At 41.8% G+C, this 26,364-nt stretch overlaps 1 protein-coding gene across 1 annotated transcript; it reads right to left on the minus strand.

The window, feature by feature from the left end:
* Positions 1-552: 552 nt before the first annotated feature.
* DPT (dermatopontin) lies at positions 553-25,969 on the minus strand. The gene is made up of 4 exons (XM_009705512.1): positions 25,671-25,969; positions 17,992-18,117; positions 6,329-6,436; positions 553-619 (listed from the first exon to the last, which is right to left on the minus strand). Exons 1-4 carry the CDS (start codon positions 25,967-25,969, stop codon positions 553-555), a joined length of 600 nt encoding a protein of 199 aa, XP_009703814.1.
* Positions 25,970-26,364: the final 395 nt, after the last annotated feature.

Genomic DNA, 26,364 nt, shown 5'->3' on the forward strand with positions numbered 1-26,364 from the left:
CAGATGCAGTATGTCAGAGACCTCCTGATGCTGCCTTTCAGCACACCCTCAGCTCCTAAATGCTGAGAAGCTGGTAGGGATCACTGGGTTGGTTCCAAGTACAAAGTTGAAGACAGGAAAGTCTAATGGATGTTGGAAAGCTTATAGTATGTCTGCACCTCGTTCGGAGTGACTGTGCTGGGAAGCAATTTATACAAAGTTGCTAAGTGAAAGAAAGTTGTATGTCTTCAGAATGGCTATATGTATATATAAAAAAGGTAACTGCATATGCCATAGACTTGTGTACCATAAATGTGTATGTCATAAGCAAATTTAGTTGTGGGATACAACTGCCAGTGCAGCTTGAAGGAGTTCTCTAAAATCGCTGTTGCAAGCACATGGGCTAGCAATTTATTTATTAGCTCCAGAGGGAAAGAATTGTATCTTCAGCAGACAGCTGATGAGTCTTGGTACTTTTTTTTGTGAGCCTAATTGCCCTTCTCCTGTAATCACTGACCCTCATCCCACCCTGTCTGTCCCCAAGCTTTCCAAGTGGGGTACACTCAAATCTTTTTAAACATTTTGAAATGGGCAGTCATACTCTGTCATCCTGCAGACGATGAATTTCCACTGACGATCCCTGCATGCAAGAGAGACGAGAGAGATATTAGTGAGCCAGAAGGGCAGAGGGTAAGACTATGCAAGTAAGAATAACTTTACAGCAGGTGTCGTGGCAACAAAAATGTGTCTGCCATTAGCTGTCTTTCCTCCGAGTGCTTTGTGTTTTTATGGACTGGAAAGAGCTTAAATACATCTGATAGTTGTAATTCCTTCACACTCTCTTACAGGGTAAGAAAATCAGCTCTCTGAATAATTAGGTCTCTGAGTATCCTTCTGAAGACAATGACCCTTGATGGTGATCAGTCCTAAATCGACTTTAAATCAGTGACAAAGAGGAAAAGGATGGTTCTGTCAAAAGTTATGGTCATGTGATATATTGCTCAGGAATGTGTACAAGGTGAAATACGTGGGTGATTTTCAAGCCATTTCTAAGTGCAGAGTTATCCACACAGCAAAATTCACTCTTTTTTTTTTTCTTTCCACTACTAGGTCTTCTAGTGTCATTTATTAAAGATGTGAAGGAATCAATAGTGAGAGAAATTAAATTCACTTCTCATCCTTGATCTCCACAAGTCACATGTGAGGCAGACTAATGTTTATGAGTGTAAGGAGAAATAATGCTCTTCCTGGTTTGTGAGTAATTGGATGTCTGTATTCTCTCTCAGGAGAGTGATACGATACCTACTAAGAATTGTTAGTAGGAAGCATGACTGGAGCAGCAGAATTCAACAGTGAACGCCACTGATTTAGTGTCCAATAGCTGCAACAGGCTGCAAATTTCCACCGTAGCTTACTGTGTGTTAAATTTTCCCTTGACAAAAAGGCGTGAGCTCAGAGGATCAAATACTGTCCTGCTGTGGAGCAAATGTTCAATTTGGGCTGCTTGGTACTGGCTAACAGGAGTTTAGATCTAAAGTACAGTCCTTGCAGATGACAGCCATCATTTAAATTGATAATGGGTAGTACTCGGAGAGGTTTCTGAGAGTTTGGATTCTGCTAATAGGGATCTCCTAAATCTGAGGCATGGGACAGGTAATGCTGCTGGAGGAACTGAATAGGAGCTTGCTTTACAAGACCGCTGCACAGTGATGGTTTTCTGATCATCGACTCCAAACAGTGAGGAAACTGGTGCAGAACCTGCTGCCTCTCAGGGATGTGCTGAGACACCTGAGCCCAGATTTTGGTATTAGCTGCTCTTACGTGGTTTGATTGACTGGGTGACTCTATCCTGGAATAAGATTAATTTGACTCTTAAGCTCTGCGTGGGTATAAAGCGTCTCATTTCAGCTTTCATTAACTGAGTTTTTTAAATTGAAAATATACTATGCTACTTCACCAGTTTATGCTGAGTCATTTGGAATGGGTCTGGCTCATACTCATCAGCAAGTCCGCGTTTAGTTATATAGTGTTTATTTTTTGTTTTCTTTAGGGCTTTCCTAGCTGGTTTTTAATTGTAATTTCCTCATAAAACTGTTACCAAAGGTTCATGAAATGCAAGATTAATTTTTAGGTTTATTTTAGGAAGTCCTCATTTGGACTATGTACGTGCTCTTGAAAGACAGTTATTACTCTCTTGGTCACTAAGCTACCCCAAGAGACAAAGAAAAAAAGATGACTCTCATGTGAACTAGGATGCACCCGTTGTCAGAGAGACTTTTAGCTCAAAAGTTGAGGTCAAGTCATTTTTCTAAACCAGGATATTGTAAAGTGAAGTCAGGTTCTTTAAAATAAATGTATTTTATTTACCCGAATTAATAACATGGTTTAAAATATTAGAACAGAATTATTTCTGAAGTTGTAATTTAAGCTTGAACTTGTAGACTCTTTAGCATATATGCACATGGTTGATGGCCAATAGGTTTATGCATTTAATGTCTTAATTTGTCTTTTTTTTGCATTACTTATGTTTGAAGTTAAGCACGTATGTCCAGCTTTTCAGGATGCGGGCAATTACTTTGTACCATTGGTGCTGTGTATTTAATTCAGCAGTTATCAGCCTGTTTCAATTTGTAGATACCTTACAAGTTTTCCAGTGGGGGTGCAGATCCCATCAGGAATTGCCCTATGTGGCATACTCTAGAATACATGTGAACTTGCCTTTGCAGATCCTTAACACCAGTTTATAGGTGCCCTCCAAATTGCTAATTTCATGCATTTTCCTTGGCTTGGGGAGTCGGTATTGAATTGTCACCTTTACTCTCCAGCTGAAATGTGCTCTCAGATTTGAATTTCTGATGCTATAGGGAAAATACCTTTTATCTCCAAATATTGCTGAATAATCTGCTTCCAATTCAGTTAAAAAATTCTATGAATTCTTATTCATATTGAGTTTGAAAAAAATCCTCTTTCTTTGGTTGTATGAAACTTATTAGTGACCTAAAATACCCTATAATTTAGCTCAGCTGGGCTCAGTAGATATCCAGCTTGTCCAGGCATTTCAAATGTACTTACTGCTGGGGTATCTAGGTGTTGTTCTATCTGTCAGTGATGATGTCTGAGCAGTTAAGAAATTACCGGCTATTCAGATCACCCAAATAAATGGAGCAGAGAACAGTTTTGTAAAAGAAATGAGCTTATGACAGTCTGCATGTGCTATTTTTATACTACACAGCAAAGAGCAAGCTGTGGCACCTACCAAGCACGTCTGGTAATCCCCACCTCCCTCTCCAAGCTGCTCACTGCTGGTTGGGCTGTGAATGCTCCAGTGGTGCTCTGGACTTTTGAGAGATCAATCCGACCAGACCACAGCCCAGTAACAAGACTCCACGAGAGAGCCGTGCCATCATCATTTGGCATGTTTCAGAGCTCAGGCTGAACCTATTTTGAAGCTTTTTTTTTTTAGTTTTGTTTTAAATTTATGAAGCTATTTTGCCAAGGGTTTACAGTGTGCATATCTATGTGGGCAGTTTCAGTTGTTTACAACCTGCTTCACATCCCCTATGTCGTTCTCTGAAACTTGACTGTATCAGTCTGTCTAACAAAAGATCCTGCCTTTCCCTGCAGATGTTCCCTTACTTCTGTCCATCCTGTCTGCATCAGCGTTACCACCACAGTCCCGAATGCACTCCCAGAGATACTTCAGACCTCTGCTAATTCTTTCCAGCTGCTTTTGTCTTGCTTTATAGACAATTGTTTTCTCCTTTTGACCCATTTAAAATGGGACTGAAAAATGTAAATATTAACCACTTTAAAGTCTGTTCTCCACACATGAGCACTTAAAACCTCTGACCATGAACAGCAACTCCTTCATTCATTCCTGATACACAGGCATGGAAACTCACAGAGAGTGATTACAGAAGAGGGGTGGGGATACCAGCTTTCTAAACTTTCTACAGCTTTTGCCAGAGGCATCACGTACTCTTTCAAATATCTGTGTATCAGCAGTGACCTCAGTGATGCAATGTCTTAGGGAATAGGAAGGGAGGATGTGATTTCTGCAAGTTTATTCAAAAAGTCTAAAAATATCTAACTGTTTGAAGTGATCAGGAAAGCTTAAACTAAAATACCTTCAGAGGCTTTTTTTGTGCCTCTTTTTAGCTCAAGAGCATTGCCTGTCATGGGCTAAATAGTACGGACACAAGTTTAATGTGCTTGAAAATGAAAAGCAGTCTCAAAATCTACAGCATGTTTACACAGACAAGCTGAGTATACTCCTGGCAGGCTGAGACTCGGAACAGCTTTTCTGCTCCTGTTCTGCCTCAGCCAGCTGCAAAGACCCATTTAGGATGACAGCTTTGTGGACTTTTGCAAGTATACCACTCAGGAGAGTTACGGCATGACTCTGAATTATGAACTGGTGTAGCAGGAATTTTTTTCACTTCATACGCTAGGCATCACAAGTTGGCTTTAGTCATTCTGGAAGCTGGAGGCCAGAAAGTTCATTGGCACAGAAAAGTTTCCTGGATATCAGTTCATAAAATGTTTTCTCTATAGTTTTCACCTGCTACTAGTGCAGGTTCACCTCTGCCATCACAGCAGTGGTAGGACAAAGATGTTGATGGCTTCTTCCCTTTCCAGGTACTGTGGTCCCATAACTTGTGAGGACTTGTACTCTGGGTGTACATCCCCATGATGCTGTCTCTGCTCCTGGCCAGTCCCCCCACTGCCACCCCGTGCTAAAGGCTGTACTAAGCCTTCAGCAGTCACAGACAGAAATCTGCTCAGAGGCACTGGTTACCTCAGCTGCTCTGTTTTCCAGACTCCTCTTTGTGATTCCTGACTTTACCCTGGTCCACATCCGATGGAGGCTGGAATCCAGCTGCAGAGGAGCGCACTGTCTGCATTATCTTCCCTACTCTCTGCCACGGCCATGAGGAACAAGGATTAAGAATAGCACTGGGGAATATTTAAGAGGAAAAAAACCACAACAGGGATGTCCCTTGCAACCTTGTAAATTCTTTATCTAAAGGGATAAATAGACAACAATTGATTGTGAAAGTTACTCTTCCACTTGTAGGAACAATTTGTAGACATGGCTTTCATTTTGTAATAAACATGCTAATGAATTTTAGCCAGAAAATTCTGGAAAAGCCTCCTTATTTTAGGTAATCTTTTGGCTGAGAGATCCCTAGTGAACCCTGGCAAGCTGAGAGCATCACAGTGACAAAAGCACCTCAGCTCCTTTGAGTATTACTAGGGACAGCTTGAAATGTTGGTGTGTTTAAACTCCTACTTCTCTCTTCTCTCCCTGCTTCTCCTGTAGCCGGTCTTGGCAGAGATAGGCCAGTGCAGCGCACCTTGCCTTGCTGTCTGTGTTTTGATAACAAGTGCTTTAATATACTGGACTGAGGTGTCTGATAAAAAATATCAGCAAAGAAATAGCTCACAGTTGATGTATTAGAGGTCAGCTCAAAAGGAAAGCATCAAGATCCTTCTCCCACCATCAGGTTTCAGTGACTGCTCACACTCTCCTTAAACCTACTCTGTTAAGATCTCTCTAGTCACAGGCAGACGGCACTGTGGGGTTTATGCTAAGTCCGTATTTTAAAACTTTGCAGTTCTGCATAGTAAAGAGGGAGAGACACTTCTTTTTAACTGAACAGAGCAATTATGATTCAATTTGCATGACAACAACTTCGCTAGCCATAGGGCCTCACTCAAGAGGATTAGCAAATGTCAAGTAAAGACCAGGACTTATCAAGAAAAAGTAGTTAACTCATTTTCTGGAAAGGGACCAATGTGTACTGCATTGCCTTAAGTCCTGGTGTGGTCTCAAATCTGTTCAAATTGTGTTGCAATGGATTGGGTAGTTTACAGCATTCACACTGAAGTTTGTATAGCCTTATCTTTGCATGCTGGCAGATTCCCCACTTCTCTACAAAGAAAAGTGGGCCAAAATAAGTCCCTCATCCCCTGAAAGGACAGGGTGTTCAGGGTGAGTTTTTACTGAGTTAGATGAAAGATGCTCCAACAAGAGGTAGGTGAGAAACAGTGCTGAAGATCTATGACAGTTTGCAGAGCTCAGATGTAGCCAAGCCTATCATTACTGTATTTTTTGCTATGCAGATGGACATGGCAAATGGTCCCCTTGCACATGAAGATGCCCTATTCCTGTTACACCGCCCTGGACAATTAACCACATGCACTGTGAACTTTCATCCTCAGAAGTACTAGCCCGGTGCTGAGTACCACAGCAGATGATCTGTAACCATGCACTGTTTGGGGAAAATAGAAAAGAAAGACTTTTTTTTTTCCCTTTACTTTGTAATGAAACAGAAGAAAAGCAAACCTGTCCACAGCAGAGAAAGTTGTGGTTGCCCCACGGATGTAATGGTCGTAAGTGTACATCATCATGTCCATATCTTCTCCATAGTGTCCTGGATATTCTGTTGTTAACCTTTACATTAAGGAAAAAGAAGATAAACTAATTTAGCATCTTATAGAAAAGTCCAGTTGACTGAATGCAACTCAAATAGTAGATTTTTCTTGCTTCTTTCAAAGTTCTTGTTTCTTAACACCATCACAAGATGCAGTCTCACCTATGAGACTGCCTTTCTCTTCTACACAACTAGTTCATGTAGCTATTTGAATACATTTCAGTAAGTTTAGAACTGTTAAGAGCAAGTTGGAGTATTATATATATATACGTCTGGAGCTCTGGGATAAAAGCAGCCTGAAACAAGAATGTAAAGCTTGTCTACTACTTACATCGTTATTGCAGGGATTTGCTCTGGCCTCTTGTGAGTCTGTTTGGTTTGCTGCTGTAGAGCGCTGTAAATGTTGCCAAGTCAAATAACTGCAAGCATTTATCCATTTATGAATTATATTAAATTAATGTAGCAATTAATCCATTCCTCTTTGTTGTTTCCACTTTCCGCCTAGCATATAATGTAAAAATATGGGCCTGGACAATATTTGTGCAGTGTATTCTATTCAAGAAGTTCAAAGTGATTCTGCAGTTATTAATCAAATTATGGTTACTGCTTCCCTGGGAAACAGGCAAGTAATACTGTGCTTGGTTTTACAGATAATGAACAGATGCAAGAAGGGGCTGGGACCTTGACCAGGACTTTATGTCAACATTATGTTAGAGGTCAGGAATGGAAACCTGGCACTCAGTCTTTCCTTATATTACACCATTTTTTTGTGGGAGTTGCTAGTGGAATGGTGTCAGCTTCACTCCAAAACAGCACAGGGAAGAATCGGGTTCCCTGTAAGGGAGATGCTGTCCCCATGGAAATAAATGGCTCAACTGCTATTTAGACTAACAGAGTTAAGATGCCTTTACAGAAATCCTGATGTTGTGGTTTAACCCCATGTGGCAACTAGAGTACCACGCAGCCACTTGCTCACTCCCTCCCAGCAGGATCGAGGAGAGAATCATAGAAGTGAGAAAACTCATGGGTTAAGTTAAAGACAGTTTAATAGTTAAAACAAAAGCCACGCACGCAAGCAAAGCAAAACAAGGAATTCATTCGCTGCTTCCCATGGGCAGGCAGGTGTTCAGCCACCTCCAGGAAGGCAGGGCTCCATCGTGTGTAACGGTGACTTGGGAAGAGAAATGCCATAACTCTGAATATCCCCCCCTTCCTCTTCTTCCCACACCTTTATAAGCTGAGCATATGACATCCTATGGTGTGGGATATCCCTTGGGTCAGTTGGGGTCAGCTGTCCCGGCTGTGTACCCTCCCAACTCCTTGTGCATCCCCAGCCTCCTCGCTGGTGGGGTGGGGTGAGAAGCAGAAAAGGCCTTGACTTTGTGTAAGTCCTGCTCAGCAATAACGAAAACATCCCTATGTTATCAATGCTGTTTGCAGCACAAATGCAAAACATAGCCTCATACCAGCTACTCTGAAGAAAATTAGCCCTATCCCAGCCAAAACCAGCACACCTGACAACTGTTGTTCTGACTTAATTCAGCCCAGCAGCAGTACTTGAATGATGCTTGAAGGTGATCCTAGCACATCCCAGCCAAGCAGCCATGTGTATGTTTACATCTTGTTGAATCGGTGGGGTTTGAGTACAAGCTCAACTATTTTACTCACTAGGAATGTAACTATTGGGTTGGTTTTAAGTTTTTTAGATGAGATGCTTTGGGGGTATTTGGAGCCCAAACCAGTAACTGTTGGAGTACTCAGAAACTGAAAGTTTACCTGAAAACTAAGGGATGCTGGAATATTAAACTGCTTTCTCTGAGAGTCACTTGCTATAACAAAAAAGTCCTCTGGAATTGCCACTACTCTCTCTCTATTTTAAATGTATGTTTGATCACTTTCTTCTTTGTAAAGCAGATGTGACTTAATTCCAGGTCATTTTCAGCTTTTGAAAATGAAAGAAAAACATCCTTCAGTTGGAACATCATTCCTAACAAATCGTTATTCCTTGACAAATGAAAAACGGGGCTGTGTCTGAAACTCAAGCATGACCTTATCCCTAAGTCTCAATAGTCAACTTCTTTGAACATACCTTGTTCTCCTGCCTCCTGTCCTTGGGCCATGACAATCATCAAACAGATTAAGAGTTGCAGTACAACACCCATCCCCAAGTGTGTTTGGGAAGCAGAGGAGGAGACCTGGTCACAACGTCTGTTGTCAGAGCTCTGACCAAGGACCCATGGGTTTGCAGAGCCCTCGCAGCGCTGTGCCATTGATAAGAAATGAGGAGCTTATGCAGACAGCTACTGCAGACTAAGAGAAATGGAAGAAACCACATACAGTGGCAATTGTTATGATGGATAAATAGATAGAGTCATCAGTATGCTCTGCAAGTGGGAAAATTAGAGCCACAGTTTTCAGTCCAGCTCCCATGAAAAGTCCAATATGAGACCACTATGGATTTTAAGGGAACTGGCTGTGACCCAGACAAAGAAAATAAATACAAATACTACAAAAAGCTGTTTCTCGTGGCTTCTCACCAGTTAGCTGGTGGTTTTTGCTAGACTAAAGATCATCACCTGAATGTGTTTCTGTCAAACCCTGTCAAACCTGATTTATTTGTTATTTGGATTGAAGGCTGACATTATGATTTTTGCTTTCAGGACTTGTCCCCATCTCCTCCCCCCCAAATATGTATTTATTTGTCAGTGTCAGACAGTTTACAGCTCTGATTTGAATACTTTTTTACTTAGATAACCTATGACTTGAATCTGTAATACACCTTTATGGCCCCATAAAGGAACCTTAACCTGAGCATAAGCTGGTCCCTTGGTATAGCCATCTTGCTGAAAACTCTGTAGTTTGCAAAGAGCTGCTTTTGGGACCCTGCACTCCATGCCCAGAGCTGTAATGAGAGCTAGAGTATACTTCACAAAGCCTGACCTCTGCTACCTGGTCTTTATTTTATCCATTTTCTTTACATAGAATCAAGGCATTGAGGAGAACTTTTTTGCATGCATGAGTCTCCCATCAGTGAATAGATGGATCTGAATCTGGGAACTTGAGAGTGTTTCTGAATCCATAGCCAGAGGCCAAGTGAAACTGGGGCTACATCTGTGCTAGTAAATTAAACACCGCTAGAGAATGTTCCTGTGCGCTATAACTTGATTGCCTAGATGTGTAAATTACTAGAACAATCTCTGGGACAGTTTTATCCCAGACCAACTAGCACAGTCTCAGCAGATACCTCAAAGACACAGTTTGTGAGTTAGCACATGGTAGGTACCATTCCCAACAGGCAGAACGTGGACACCCTGGTTTGGAGGGTAAGAAAATTTAATGGTGTGGCTGCGCTCTCTGCCAGAGGAGAGTCTCCAGATTTAGTTTACTAAGTGTCTGACAGCATGTCTTCGAAGATTCATGGGTCATAGCAGGTTTTTAAAATGTGACATGAAGACCAGCTATGGACCAGGATTTCATTTTGCATTCCCCCATCAACTCCAGGTTTTGGGGCTTTTTTGGGACTATTACTATGAGAAAACACTAAGATGTGTGTTTATATATGTTCCACCAAGTGTGTTTCATAACATTTGTTTGGCATTCAGCAAGGAAAATGTTCTGTAATCTTGACCAGCCCTATGTGCTGGGCACACGACACTATGCAAAACACAAGGTTAAAAAACTGCTCAGCTCAGAGACAGATCTGAGAGTCAGTTCTTTGAACTTGTTTCATGAGCCTTTCTGTTAAAAAGTAAATTTGATGACAAGCTCCTGAATTACCATGAAGGGTCTCTCAGACCTTTTGCAGAAGCAGGCAGTGTTATTCTGAAGTGAATGGATGCAGTAGGGAGCCTTCATTTAGCTTCCCTCTCTTCTCGTTCTGCCTGCTGTCATCTCCCCCTCTCTACTAGCTTCTGCACATTACCATGTAGCCTCTTAAGGTTCTTCCACTAAGAAACGTTTGAAAAGCAAATATATGCAATTACCAAAAGTAAATGATTTGGGGACTTGAGCTGCTCTGAAGTTTGTCTTGTTACATAGACAGATGCCTACTGACTTCTTTTGTTCCAGAGAGAAAAATTATAAATAGTGCTATGACAGCAATGTTCAAGTTCACTTGGGTCTGTGTGGCCTGTCTAATTCAGTTCTCTTTGATGTTTGCTGTACTCATTTATGAAACTGTTCCCTTAAGCCCATGCGTCTCAAGGTCATCTGGATTGCGCTGTATCCTTTAGAAGGAAATGCCATTGGTTGTCTACGTAGCAGGGCTCGGTGGTGTGAGCCAGCCCTTCTCTATTATCCCCATTCTTGGAATCCTGGGGGTAAGTTGGACAAAATGTGTCTGCACTGACAGATGCTCTAGTGTTTAATGCATAGGGATATTCAGTATGTGTTTTTTTCGTTGTGGAGAGGAGAAAGGTAATTTAACTGGGCCATTAAGGATCTCCTCAAAGTGATCTGCCTGCCATGGAACAGTGGTTCCCTCAGCATTTGTTGTAGTTGGTGTGTAACCTTATTATCAAGTGCTTAACTGAAAATATTAAGCGTTTTATTGTCTAATGCATATCAACGGCATATCAACTGTGAACCACCTACCAGGGCCCTACAGACAGATAATTCATTCACAAACATGATAGCATTTGCAAGCCACATGTGGCAATGTATGGTTTACACCTGATAGGGGTCATGAAACAAGTGAGAGGCACTTTTTGCCCTAGTTGGTGAGGGTTTGCCTGCACACAGGAGTCTGGACTCCCAGGGAGTCCAAGCCCAAGGGCAAGACCCACTTGGGAAGAGCCATCCACAGTAACCTACATGAGGGCCCTGTAAGCATTTCTGGTATTGATCTCGTAGCAAAGAAGACTGGGCCAGGGGAGCAGTGAGAACCTTGGGAGTTGCCAAGTGCCAAGACAAAGTTGCTGCTGCCGTGTGGGGTGATCTAAGGCCTCTGGAACCAAGCTGTGGTGCTTCAGGTGCCTGAGAGAGTACATGAGGGAAGGCCCTAGAAGAGAGGCTTGCAAAGCAGCTGTGTGAAGACCTGTGTTACACTGGTTGTGGGACCTAGGCACCGAGTAATTTGGTGCCAAAGGAACCCTGAGGAGGCAGAGGATCTGTGTAGGGGCTAGCAGGGTGCATTTAGTTGGATTCTTTGCTAAACCCAGATATGCACATAGGTTTTATGTTTGGGGAAGGACTCATGAGGGAGAAAATAGTAATATGAGACCTTTAGCACGCGGTAGTCTTTTCAATCCATATGATCTCTTTGCAAGAATTAATACAGAAAAGAGGGGAATTCTGGGTCAGCTTTGCAAATCCACTGCAGGTTAGTATGAGGTGTATGATGACTGGACGCAAGAAACTAGGAGCACTAGTGGCCTTGTTGAGAGAGGAGAAAGCAGGTAATTCTACATTAAAGATTGGGAAAGAAAAGCTTGTGAGAAGGGATGTAAGTGGTTTGGCATGTGTGAGAGAAAGCAGGAAAACCTGGCAGAAAAAGGTATTTTCATAGTGGGGTTTTTAGCTGGTATAGAGTTGATGTGGGATGGTTTCTCTTCTGACTGGTTTGAATCACCCCACCCGTCCCCACATTTTTTAGTGTACTTTACTATAATCCTGTAAATCTTGCTCAGGGCAGGAAACGTATTGAAAAAAGGTATTAAATCTTTAACAGAATTACTGTTGTTATTGTTTCAGTCTGAAACTAGTAATGTTTATTTTTCATGATAAAGAATTACTATGTTAGAGAAAAATAGAAAACACAGAGTTACTCATTTAGCACTGAGAAGAACATTTTGTACTAATCTACAGTGATCCCTAGCATTGTTTTAATGATTGACTTCGGAAATAGTTATCGTGAGTATTTTTTACCTATAAGAAGATCAAGTCACACAAATGGCCTTATTAGCATTGTACACCCTGCCCCTTAGAGAAGTAAATGGGAACTGTGGATATGCCTTGCCTTCATATGTCAAGCAGACAGAAGAAACAAGTCTTTTAAAATACCAAAGACAGTCAATGGTAGAGCTCATGGTTTCCTGCTCCAACTGTTGAATATAATTATTCCTTGCTAGTAAGTACATTGTTTGATAGTGCCTTACACTTTTCACTTCTTGTGCAACTACAGTGCTAACAAGATGAATGGCTCCTCTTTAACCTTCATTTTCCTCTTCGCTGCTGAACTCTTCCTCTAACAATGCCACAGCCAAAAGAAGGAGCTGTTCCATTTCAAGATGAAAACATAAGCTCTGACATTAACTTTCTGACCTTTGAGGACAAGGAGTGTCCCCTGAATGGCCTTACTGTTTCAGATGTTATTTACAAGTGCTTCAAGAATATGGCTCTCCTTTAGGAGAATTTTGTTTCGAGAGTCATGAGCCTGCACGTAACATTCAGTGAACATGGGAATTATATGCTTCTAATCAATGTCAATTCTTCCTCCAGCTGGAAGACAGCAGACATCCCTTTTTAAAAGGCATACTATGCTGAAAAGCCAAAGAAGGTCTTAGTAAACTGTCTACAGAAATTCCTGCCGATGCTCCCAGTATAGCTTGCTGGGCTGCCAGGGAACTAGAGGTGTCCTGGAGCTGTTCTAGAGATGAGCAGTTTTCTCATGTGGCAATGTCATGTGCGTTTTGAGATTGAGTTCAGTCTCCACGCTCTGAGATCATACATTCACCTAGACATCACTGCTCTTCCGTTTCCACTCTATTGTAGTGAAAACCACAAACTCTCACAGGGCTGATGAGCCATGCGGCCAACACAGTGGGACCATAGTTCTTCTTGGAGGGCTACAGGAGCTAGTGAAATACAGATACAAGCGGCAGCAGGGAGCTCAGGGCACCTTATGCCTGTTCATCAAGAAAGCCATGTCTGAAATAACATTAGCCAGATTTCCAGTGTTAAGCAAATGTATTTCTCCTAAGATGTCTCTGGAAGATGATCTTGGAGATTGAACTATAAGGTTGTATTTACTGGGATACAAAAAAAATCAGTTAAATACATTTAAAAAAAAAAAAAAAAGAGGGGAGGGGAATTGGGTTGCCCAGAAGTGCATGTTTCCACCACATCTATTCTGAGTTCACCTCCTGGATTTGTATCTGTGCTGTTGGTAATCTCTGAGAAACCTGCATAGGATCTTATCAGTTTCAATATGGCTTTGGTGTCAGGTTCAGTCAAGAAAACAAATCAGTTCTTTAAGCCCCATAACTCTTGGAAAATATAATTGTTGCCTAGACGATGTCATTGTGATAGAGAGCAGCCACAGCTCCAGACAGACCTTCTGGCACTTGGACTGCTTGTTGTTTGGAGAGGGGAAACAGTCTGTGCAGACTTGGGGTTGCTCTGTCACATGTGTTTGCTTTTGAGAGTATGGAGTCAAGCTTTCAATTTCCTGGCAAAGAGAAAAATCTGAGCTCTAATGGGACCACTTAATAACACTGTCTCTGCATCTGTGATGGATTTACTTCCTTTATGGTTCAAATCAGCACACAGTTTATTTTACTGTGGTAGCATTCCCTAGCCAGGTAAAATAATAGGAGCTTTTCTGCCTCCTGTGAGGAATGTTAATTATTTTCAGTATGGTAAAAATGTGCGGAATCCATGACAAGACTTGGCATGGTGAGGAAGGAAACAAAGTACTTGTAAAAAAAAGTTAAAAGTAGCCAGTCCAAAACTATAAGACTGGAAAAGATTAGTATGCTTATTTTCAATATGGACTTACTGTACAGGTAAACTGAGAATTAATTGTGAGAAGATGAGCTGTGAAACAGAACTGCTGGGCTCTTAGATTAAGGATACAGATGCTACCAAGCAAAGTCCTTAAGCATGTATTTGGCTTTAAGCATGTTCTTAAGTTAATCAGAGTGTTTAAGTGTGGGTTTCAGTCAGCATGATGGTGTGATAAATTAGTATTCCAATAAGTATTAGCAGGACTCAAAAAACACAGGAATGTTCCAGCTGTAAAAACCAGGTCAAATTCTAACAAACCATTTGCAAGGCTCATATACATGGGGAAAACCTGTCTTTATTTGTTGTAGGGAGGACCAGCTCACTTCAGGAGGAATGTAGTCCGGCGGAAGAAGAGCCAAGAGAAACCATGCTTAAGGATCAGCTGACTTACTGCTTTTATATTTGCCAGAGAGCCCTGTACAGAGAGGGAGGGATCAAATACCCAAGGTGAGCGCTAATTTAAAACAAAGAGTTTTGTTATGCCTCAGTATTGTCAGTTTTCTTAAAAATGCCTTTCTGCCCTTATTTGGTTTCATAATGAAGGATTCATTGCACATTAAAATTCAAGGCTGCTGAGAAATTCTGCAATGTGGATTGTCTTTGAATATGGATTTTCCTGTCACGCATGATCCATGAGGCACCACAGTCACTGCATATTTTCCTGGTATTACTTTTCCACATAGTCATGTACTAATAGATGCCTTTGCATGAAATTAAGCTGCTTCAACCAAGAAATAGGAGTCAGCAGCATATTAATAGCCATTTCTCCACAGATAGTTTATTGACAGTTAGTTTCTGGAACAAAATAAATGCCATTATAGGTTGGGGAAGAAACTGTAATAAATAATGATACTGTATACACACACACATTTTTATTCTGTCTCATATGCATATGCATTTTGAGGTCCTATCCATGGGAGCCCAGACCTGCTTTGCAGATTGTTTGGAAAACACATTCTGTCAAATGTATCTTAAACAGAGTGCAAGATACAGACCAGAAGTGTGATGTGTGAACAAGGTTTTGTGACAATAAATTGGAAATACCAATGGAAGTGAAGTTGTGAGTGAGTTCTCCTGGGCTTAGGGAATGGGAAATTTAGTTCCTGTACACTGAAGTTTAACAATTCAGACAAGTCACATCTGTAGTAGTGAAAGTGGGTCCAAAGCATGGGATTTCATGTTACCACATTGCAGTTCACATTGCTTATGTATTAGCATAACAACTAGCACTCTCCAAGACACTGTCTAGGCAGGGTAAAGGGAATAAAACAGAAAATAAACCATTCCTGGCAGACAATAGACAGGAGAACAGTGTTTTGGAGAGGAGAGTTTAGCTGCATGATGTGGGCTTTCCAGCAGAGGAGTCCTCCTGTTTAGCATCACCGGATAACTCTGGCAAAAAGGGACCTCAACGGGTCTCTGGTACAGCCCCCTGCTCAAAGCAGGGTCAACAGAAGGTCGGACCAGGCTGCTCAGGGCTTTATTCAGTTGAGTCTTGAAAACCCCCAAGGATGGAGCCTGCACAACCTCACCAGGCAACCTGCTCTACTATCTCACTGTCCTTGTAGAGGAAAAACTTTTCTTTATATCCCTCTGAACAGCAGTCCTGCCCTCAAGCATATTAGCTGTTCCCCCCGGTTTGGTGTCATATGCAAACTTGGTGAGAGTGTGCTCTGTTGCCTTGTCAAGGTCATTCATAAAGATGTTAAGCAGGACGGGTCCCAGGATAGACCATTAGTTACAGTGCTTTGCTTGTAATGGACACCCAGGCAGGGCATCACCCTTTAACCACTACCTCTGAGCCTGTTATACCACCAGTGTTTTACTCATCTAGTTGTCTGTTGATCCAGACCATAAATTCCTAATTTGGATAACTGTGTGTAGAAAGAGCTTGTATCTACTTTTCTACCAAAGGCAGAATAAGAGCTTGAAAGAAAATGGAAGAAATATATTGTAAGGAGGCACTTCAAGAGAGTAAGGTCAAACAAGGCTCTCAAGTAGAAGAAAGTATGAGAGACTGTCTAGGTGGAGAGTGGATATGGAAGTGTCAAGATAGGCCAGCACCTTGAACAGAACAAACTGGGCTCCAGGTGGAGTGGCTGAGCCTGGTAATACAGGGTACAAAATGGTTTTATAATGAACCTATAATCAAAAACTATGCACCAGAAGCTTTTCACAAGCCAGGTGACTGGTCTTCCCAGAGGTTTTACAGCTCTCCCCTCCCAGAAGAACGTGAGCACATAGGATTTCTACCCTGCTTAGAGGGACAAACGCTTCAATTGCCTTTGAAATGCTGCCTTTTCTTTATGGAAAGACAGTAGCAGCTGAACTCCATAAGGCATTCTTTTCCAAGCATAAAAATGGAGTGTTGTCACTGTTGGAAATAGAAGGGCAGTACAGGAGTCCGTGTGCAGCTGGGATGGAAATGCAAGACATCACTAACCCCAAACATTTACGTTAGGATTTGCATTACTCTGAATGCCAGTTTGCAAGGCAGAGATAAAGCTGTTCCCAGTTGTCAAAGCAACGTCTGAGGGAAGCAGGACTGTCAACAACAACAAAAGAGGTCAGAGAAAATTTCTGTTGTCTCTCTGAAAATACATGCAATATTAGAGGAGTAAGAGAGACTAGAAGAACTGCTTGAAAGTTAGAGTGAGTTTCCCTCAGAGGGAAAAGCCTGGGCAGGTATGTAAATAAACCCCCAGGTAGAGAACATTTGTAGGCAATGTAGGCTGGAAAGGGGGGCAGAAGTGTGTTCAAAGACTTTGTTACAGAATCCTTGTCATTTAAAGTCTTTAAAAATGATAATAAAATCCCATTTATTTTCCTCCTGACTGCATAGAGACTGAAGGATGCAAAGCAAGGCACTGCTGTTGTGTTTGGCCAGTAGCCAAGTAGACCAGTAAGACCACCGGGCATGTAAACAGTTTGTATGCATCTCAATGGGAAGTTTACTTCAAAGCAGAGTTCTGGAAACAAAGATTCAAGCACAGATTTTTTTCCTCTAGTTTCTTCTTCTTTTTTTTGTTAAAGTGTGGGCAGGTTATTCTTTGTATCCATGTGAACAGCTGGATTCATAGCCCTGGAGCGTAAATTTATGAGTTCTGTTACTCAGAATGGGCAGGACCAATATGAACTTTCTCTACACCGTCTGCTATTTTGCTTCCATCTCAATTTGGAGAAACCACAATGGGGACAGAGGGAAGCTTGGGATGTGTAGCTCATTTTTCCATAGCCTCTGTGAGGTTGGCAGCACCAGTTTGTGATACTGTGTTGAGTTGAGGCCACCTTTTCTTTTTAGCTTTGGACTACGATCAGTGCTTATTTTGACTTTGGTCTTCAAACAGCCTTGAGAGAGGGAGCAAGATGTATGCACTACAAATGCAAAAATCCCAAGTTGCCAGCCAAAAGATATTTTTTCTGAGGTAACTGCCAGTAAGTTCACTCCTGTAAGTCACTGTGGCACAATTGCATAGCGTGGAGATGCTCCTACTCCAGTAAATATGCTGGATTTATAATGGGAGCTATATCACCACCTTTGAAATGCCGTTCCACTTTGGAGACTTCTGTCATGATTTCCAGCATAGCTAGGCTGCTGCTGATACTCAGACCTGTTCATTTAGGGCTAGCTACTGTGTTACTCTGTTCAGCGTAACTGTGCCCTCATTCTCTTCCCTTAGCCATGGATTCTCAAGAATCCTGTTACCAGACTGTAAATAACTTGCTTAGCCCCATAAAACACAGTTAACTTTTTCTCAGACAAGGTTTTTGATGGGCCAAGTGGCCAAAGACATTTATAGGGACTGCTGGGGAAAAAAGGCTGACAGGTTTGGTTTCTGCTTGAACTCACCAGCATGAATATGGGCATCTCCGGCTATAGCGGCAGCAGTAAAATTGCCATTCACGGTCAAGCACAGATGGAAAATACTGGCTCTGGAAACCAGCCACCAGCCCATTGTTTGAGCAGGTTTGATACCTAATTAAAGAGGAAAAAGAAAAGAACATATAAGGAAAACATGATATTAGATTCCCTGATAGTTTCAAGCATTTCTGAAAACAGCATTAAAAATTTTGATTCAGGGTGGAAGCTTTGTATTGAGAAGCACTGTAGGCACTTGCTGTGTATTGAGTAGCCATTTTGTATAAGAAAGCAGCAGTAACCTAATAATGTCTTAACACTTATGTTGCACTTAAAACTATTTAAACTGTTTTTAAGTATTTAATCATTCCAGTATGCTAATCAGGTAAGAAGACTGTGCTGGTGTTGACATTCTCAACTGTTTACAAATCATGAGACTCATTTCAAAATAGTTCATTAATACTTTTATCTTTGACTGTTGGTATTTGAGCATTTGGGGTTCACTAGAGTAATTTTTTCAACTGCTTCTCTACAAAAAACAAGCCTTAGAAACTCTTTTATAAAAGAAGTTCAGCAATTTCTTTTATTTCTTTCTCAATTACCTGTCTCCAGGAGAAGGTGTTCTTAATTTAAAACAGTATAGGCTTGTGATGAAATCATGATTTGATAACAATCATAGAATCGTAGAATCATAGAATCATTATGGTTGCAAGAGACCTCAAAGATCATCAAGTCCAACCATAAATCACATGAGGAAAACTGAGACTCAGATGTTATGAAATTATAAGACTCATAAGTTTTATGGCTGGATTTTCAAAAGAAAAATCTGGTGCTTCATGCTTTCTATGTACTCAGGAATTCTGTCACACATGTAAATCACTGCCTTCAAGTAGAATACACATCATCTCTAAGCATGCAGGTATATGCTTCTCTTTCTGCACACCGTACAAGCATCTGGACAGTGATACCCAAAGGAATTCAAGTGATAATCAGTTTGACTAGTTTGCTGCTTGGAGACTGAAGTCGAGGAGAACTTGAAAACAGACAGCTCATTAACTCAGCCATTGAGTGCTCATTCTCTCAAGCACCCTCCTAGCCCCATTGTTTCCCTGTTGGAGAAAATGACAGAAATCCAGTTTCTTCCATTTCCTTTCATTTTCATTCTTTTTCCTTCATCAAGGAAAACTGGCAGCCTAGAGCTGCAGCAAACCTTCCTTGTGATACCATAAAATCAAATACATTGATATATCCAGAAGACACTTTCAGAAGTAACTTTATGGTCAACAAATAATAAAAAAAAATCCCCTAGTTTCATTCAAGGACCTCATAGTTTATTTTAATGGATCTAGAGTTCCCAGAAGGGAAAACACATCTTCTAACAGACTTTGATGTTTGGAAAGTCATTCACTTGTGCATACAGGTGTTAGTGATTGAAAAGCATGAGGCTCAAGTGTTTGTATGCAAAAGCTGAAAAACTGATAAATTTTAACCAGTGCAGGAATGAATTCCTCTGCCTAACTTTCAGCTTCCACCTTTGAACCAGGGGTCTCTTCCATATGTCCCTTGCCCTGCGTTTTGTTGTTCAGACCAGAGTATTTACATTTGTTTGTATCCCTGCATCTCCCAGGTTGCTGGGGCCACACATACTTGCTGTGTTTTGTGAGACTCTTTCGAGGACCTTCAGAGTTAAGCAATGATGGGGACTCTGAGTTGCTATAGTATCACACCAAGTAAGGCAGTTTGGCTCTCACTCAGAGGATGTCAGCATGACTTTGATAGGAAGTTGCTCTGTTTTTTGGCACATAGGCCATGGGAACATATGGCTAAGACTGTGTAAACATATTGGATAGCTGCAGATGATTGGTGTTATCCTGATGGAAGAAGGGTTGATACACAGAAATATAAGGAATGGTTGTACCTGTTGCAAGCTGAGCATTAATCTGTGTAAAGTACACAAACTTGCGTCTCTTCATCTTCTGCCTCTCTCCCTTCCCAGTTACATGCATTTCCACTGCTCAAGTCCTTGTGCCCCTGCGAGATTTTCTAGCTCTTTTGCATAGGTGCAATCATGGGAGCATTTCATTCCTTCTTTTCCTTTGCATTTCCTTTCAGAGGCTTGGCACTGCCCTGCAGTTTCCCATCCCCACCGATCAGCATCTGATATTCCTGCCCATACTTGTCTTTCTGGGAGGTCCTTCCCTCTCCTTTTCTCTCCCCACCTGCTCACATGCAGTCTGGGAAGTCCTGCCCTCTTTCCCACTCTCTTTGCTCTACAACAGGTTTTATTTTCTTGACACCTCTACTAATACAGTCCAATTTTTTGCACATGGAGAGAGGTGGCCTAACTTCATGCAGCCAGTAAGACCATGGTTAGAGTGTGGGAGGCATTTTTTAAAAAGACATTAGATAGACTGTTTTCCTGGAGTGTTGTTTCACCAAAGTCTGTTACTTTCAGTGTCCAAAACTTAATTTCCTTTTGGTACAGCTGTGGAGGGGAGGCCCTATCCTGCTCTCCTGAGTTATTTTTGTGGAGTGTCCTCCCTCTGTGTAATTTGGTTAGCCGCACAATGAAAGCTAATTTAATGGTCAGTCTGTTACAGATGAATGTCTGAGGGCATGCTCAGGACACTTGAAACACTGGCACTCAGACAAAGGGAATGGCTTTTCTGTGTTTGATTAGGCCATGCCAGTCTCCAATGGCCACTTCTACGAGGAGTCTTCACTATGTGTTGTGGGGTGGTGAGACGTGGTGTCATGACTTCCACATGCCAAAGGCAACCTCACTGTCATCTTCAGCTATCTTTTTCTTTCATTTAGGGATCAGTGATGACTTACTTTCTCCTCTCCTCCTGAAGAGAAGGCAATGCCCTATTTGTCCTGTTGATTTCTCCTTCACAGTCACTGAGGAGGCCTCCCTATCTACAGAAACACCCCTCTTCTCCTCAGATGCTCCCACTGGACTCAGTCCATTGCAGCTGTGCTAAAAGCGTGTTACACTATCCCTTTAACATAAACCTAGGGCTTTGAAGAAAATTAACTTGTTTGCGTAGACAGCACAAATGGGAACATTTTGAAAGGGCAGCTTGATTATCGGGTTTGGGTAATACAGCCTCAGATTTGAGACTTGGGATCGGTGAGAGATTGAGAACAAAAACAGTTCCTCGCAGATGTACCAGGGTGTGCTGCCAGTGCCTGAAGAGGAGGCTCCTGCAGACACTTCCTTTGCTCATGAGTCTGCCTTTGCACCTAGTTTGTGGGAAATAGGGCTGTGTGCCTGCTTGAAGGATCTCTCTGTGTGTGTGTGTGTTTGTGCACTTAAAGAGAAGGCAAAGAAGAGTGAGAATGGGAGAGGGGAGGGAGAATCTAGATATCTGGTTTTTCCAAGTCCCATCCAAACACTTTCTCAGAAGTCTAAACAAGGAAAAGAGACAATAAACATGCATTAAATACCACTTGGCTGGAAATGTTTCTGCTTTGTGCCTTATGGGTAACTAGGAGTGTTTGAGGATATGGCACGGTTCCATCTGTATTACGTGGTATAAACCAAACATTTTCTCCTGGAAGGAAGAGTTGCTTGTCTTTCACTTGCAAGCTTTTTTTTGTTTGTTTGTGTGATCCCTGTCCTTTGGTACGATCACTATCAGGCAAGAAAAATATTTTTTCTTAAGTATCTTGTTCAAAGACTGGTCTGTAGGGACGACTGTAGTACTCAGTGAAGCAGTGAAGAACAGTCTCACCTGCAATCACTCGGACATTACCTTTTCTTAGGTGGAGAAATATTTACCCAAGTCAAACTTCCTCTAGTACAAATCGAGCTAAGAGCATAAGCTTTATTCTGTCTGAAAAGGCAGGATTCCTTGAGAGGTCATAACATACAAATAATTAGAAGGACTGTATGGAATCAGAGGATGTCCTGAAGACTTTTACCTACTCCAGACATAAGTATTTCTAAATTATCCAGGAACAAATTCTGCTCCCAGTGTTGAATAGCATGCTGGTTAGCAGGTAGTCTCTGCAGAAATAAGGTGTTGGGTCAGATTTAACAAAGCCTTTGTATACATACTTAACTTAATGAAGCTGAGAAGGCATCCCTGGTCATCTGATCCAATCTATTGCCAAAATTTTCCCTGTGAGTCTTGTAACATGTTCACAGGTTTCTCATGTCCATTCAGCAAAACACAAAAGAATGTGCTGTCTTCAGAAGGGTATGTATATATATGCTTAACTTCAGGGATGCATTTATTATGCAAAGCACCTATAGTTAGATGTATTCTGAAATACCAGTAGCTAATTCTAGGCAACTGTCAGAGGTGATTGGTCTTCATGAGTCTGCTTCTGGAGGGAGATGGGATGTCCCAGAGAGCAGTTTTTAGAGTACCTGGTTCTCTCCATTGACCCCGGAGGGGGCAGAGGTCATAAACTAGGCATCGTGATTAGATGCCTAGTGTGGATCTGTGTCATTCCTCTCTATCTGTTGAATAATTTTTTTTGTATCTGTAAGATGCAAAGTCTTACAGCTTTAATCCTAGAAGTCGATATAATACCTAGTGTTAGTGTAGGAAGAAAACTTACCTGAACCAGCTCTGCCAGTGGTTCCCTCCTGCCCTCCAGCCCCCTGACTCTCCTGTCTCTGTGCTCCCCGCATCCATTTCTGCCATTTCCCTCCCCTAGTGCTAACAGCCAAAGAAAATAATGAGTTGGAGACTCTTCCTTCTCTCTGCTTTATATTCCCACTTAATTTTCTCTCTAAAGCTTTTCTTGGTTTGGTGTCTTTTCTAAAAAAAACTCTCTTGGGTTTGTCTCTGTTGTGCAGCTGCACAACAGTCAGGAATAGTGATTCGTGAAATGCCATAAACATCATTTGTCAGAGGTCATTTTTTGGTGTTTCTGCCAGATTAGAGTTTCTGGGACATGGCTGAGAAACTGGAGGGAATTCAGAGGAGAGCTGTACATATGATCAGTGCTTGCTTAGGACTGTTGGAATATAAAACTTCCAAAGGAGGACTAGGAGAACAGAGACGTGTTCAGCCTGAAAGCAAAAGGATCGGTGAAGGTGCATGGGTGAGGGAAAGGCATAGCTACTACCTGTTAATAAGTAAAAGACATTTTACAAAGGATGCAGTGTGCTTGCTCTTGTTACTCGGTGAAGGTAGAGCAAGGAATAAAAAGCCTCAATCACAGCAGAGGAAATGTAGCTTAAGTTTTAGGAAAAACATGGCAGCTTTGTAGTTATTGGTGGTACAAGCCAGTGAATCTCCCTGGGTGTGATGTGCAAGGTGAGACAAAATACCCTGTGAGGCAGAGCTGAAGAAAGAATATTACAGTCCATCCTACACGGATGGGGAATGGGCTAGCAAGTCCAGCAGGGTGCTGTGTCAGCTGACATGAGGATGATGTATTGCTCACCAATAGATTAGTTCATCAGGAGATCAGTGCGGAAACAGATTTGGCCAAACAGGAACTAATGGTACTGACTGTGACTCCTATTTGTGGTCCCACTTGAATACTGAGTGAATCTCTTTAGAATTGGGGATGGCTCCAAATAGCACTGAGCTGGGCATGGAAGAGAGAGAGAAGAGAGAAGCAGCTGTGAGAAGTAAGACTGCCAAAAGAGAAGGTGTGGGATTGTCAAAGGCCCCGCAGGCTACATATGTGCCTTGACATTAATTTGAGGTTTGAGTTTGCACTCAGACACTCCAGGCTGGCTGCCTGCTGGCCCACACTTTCACTCCAGTCTGGAGCAAGCCTGCTGGGTTCTTGGGCAGCAGCGTCTGGGCACAGCGAGGGACATGCTGGCTTACAGCATGCCTCTCTCCATGAAGTAATGTAGGTGCAACCAGCTCAGCCTTGGGTGCAGAAAACTGCAGAACACAACCAGGCACAACTAGCTAAGGTTTCTGGAAATAGCCCATGTAATTAGGAGCACAAGTTCACCTTTGCAAAGGGATATGTGTTCCCTAATCGCTTTGGTGTATTCCTCCCTCCCCAAAAATAGATAGAAGAAAGACAAAAGGAGATCTATGCAGAGAAGACAGATAGATGTAAGGATGTTGTACTGGAAAGGTGAGCTAGGGAAGAAATAACTAAAATACCTCCAAAAGCTAGGAAAGAGAGTGAAACAGAGTTAAACTCACTGAAGAGGGCTTGCAAAAGAAATAAATTTGGAGAAAAGATAGGGTTGGCAATAGGAAAAAATGTAGGCAAGAAGGAGGACAAAGTGGGAAGATTTTTTCAAGAGGTGAAGGAAACAAGATTCAGATAATACACGGTGGGTGTAGTCATGCTAAGCATACGGAGCATGGTGATGAATATGGCCCCATGGTTAGATGGCAGAAGAAAATGTTCTCTATAGACTTACACAGTATCCTTGTGAGAAGTGAACTTGAGTGATTCCTGCCAGGGATTTTTAGAAAGAGAATAATAATTTTATTTTGAACAATAGAAAGGCCTAATTAAAAATTACTATACAATAAGTAGAAATTTCATCAATGTATGAAAAATGAAGTCATCCAGGATTATCATGGTGTCTTCTTTCTGCTGTTTTGCAGCCCCTCCCCTTCCTTTTCACTTCTTATTCCAAAATTAAGTATAGGGTCAATCTTTCTTTCCTTAGCAATTGCATCAGCCATAGGAATGTATCACGTGGTAAATGAAAGAGTATGAATAATTCAGAACAAAATTTTGAATCATTTAAAAAGCAGAAGCTCCACATTTCATTGCTAACCTGTTCCCATATAACATGAAATCTACAAAAATCACATTGCAATTTCTGGAACAAAACCATTTCAAGTATTTGAAAATATTCTTGTATTCGTTTCATTCTTTCCAAAGAATATTTCAAACTCTTAGTTTTCCAAAACTGTGTTTCACATTTCATGAAAGAATCAGAAGATAATTAAATACTGGGTATATGCTGCCTAAACATGAAACACTAGACATATTTCCAGAAATTATTGTGGCCATAAAATGTCATCATCTTTGCCTCTAAGGTTGATGGAAAATGTAATTTTTAGTTAACCAAAACTGACTGTATTAGGGAATTAACATGATCTTCTGCTATCATTATTATGCATATATATGCCACCATCATCACTTGTTAGTGTGGATTTTTGGCTCCTGTAATATCAGCACGACTAGAAAACAGCCTTTGACTGTGCCTAAGCCAAAAAGCTCAGCAACAAAAACACAAAGACAAAAATCAGGGCGATACAGAGAAGACTTTTTTTTCCTAGTGATAAGAACAGGAGGACAGAGTGAGGAGTACAATTTGTTCCCCAGTTTAGTCACTGATTCAATGTGTGGCCTTTCAAGAGGGACTTTATCCTCTCCTCACTGAAGGTTCATGCCTCATTTTCCTCATCTGTGAAACAACAATAGCAAGACCTAGCCGCTTTGCAGCTGAGGTTGTGAGTGACCAGACAACACAGCATTTCCAAAGCATGCTGAGACCCTCCAGCAAGAAATTTCTACAGAGAAGGCAAATGTGATGCTGATCACCTCACACACATGCATCGTGATTAGTGAGTCTCAGGCAGTCGTTCAGGGCAGTGAAGCTGCTGGTTATGACAGCATTAATATGCGTTTGCATTGCTCTGACCGCAGTATTAGCACCCGCGTTCCTCTGGGGGTATCAGGGCTGTGCCCACTGGGGATGGTTGGGGGTATCCTACCATTCGGTTCCTGCCCTGTTGATCTCTTCCCACCAGCACTCTGTCGGCTCACCGAGGCTCTGGGCTGCCGGCATGCAGGCGTAGTTCCACAGTCTGTCGGAGCCTTCCTTCTTGTTGAAAACACTCCTGACGGCCACGATCACCTGCCCATGTGGGCACTGGAAGTTGAAACCCTGCCTGTACGCATTGACCCATTCATCATTATCTCCATAATTATAGGGACCATAATAATAGTCACCGTACTGTCCCCATGCCACGGTCACCAGAGGCAGGAACACGCAGAGAAGGACAAGGTCCATCCTGAGGATGTTCCTGGCTTAGAAATGCCCCACTGGTTTGTTGGGCTGGCCCTTTTATATTGCCTCTAACATTTGGCTTCCAGATGTTATGCTTCCAGATCCAAGTGCAATGTGTCATTGCTTAGCAAACCTTCTCTGAGTTACAGACATGTCCAATTACTTTTAAGGTGGAATTCTGCAAGTACAGTAAGTCTGCAGGCTGTAAGAGCAGGGTCTTACCACCACCACAAACCATCTGTGATCCCTTGCTGCAAAGCTACTGTATAGAGCAAGATACACATTGTAGTACAACTGTCACAGACATCCCACTTTATACTCAAGGCAGCAGTTAAGTTTGAAAACTACTTTATTTGAAATTAAAGCTCTATTTGAAGTCGCCATTTTCCATCATTAGT

Source organism: Cariama cristata, unplaced genomic scaffold (assembly GCF_000690535.1).
Source record: "Cariama cristata isolate BGI_N322 unplaced genomic scaffold, ASM69053v1 scaffold1508, whole genome shotgun sequence".
NCBI lineage: Eukaryota > Metazoa > Chordata > Aves > Cariamiformes > Cariamidae > Cariama > Cariama cristata.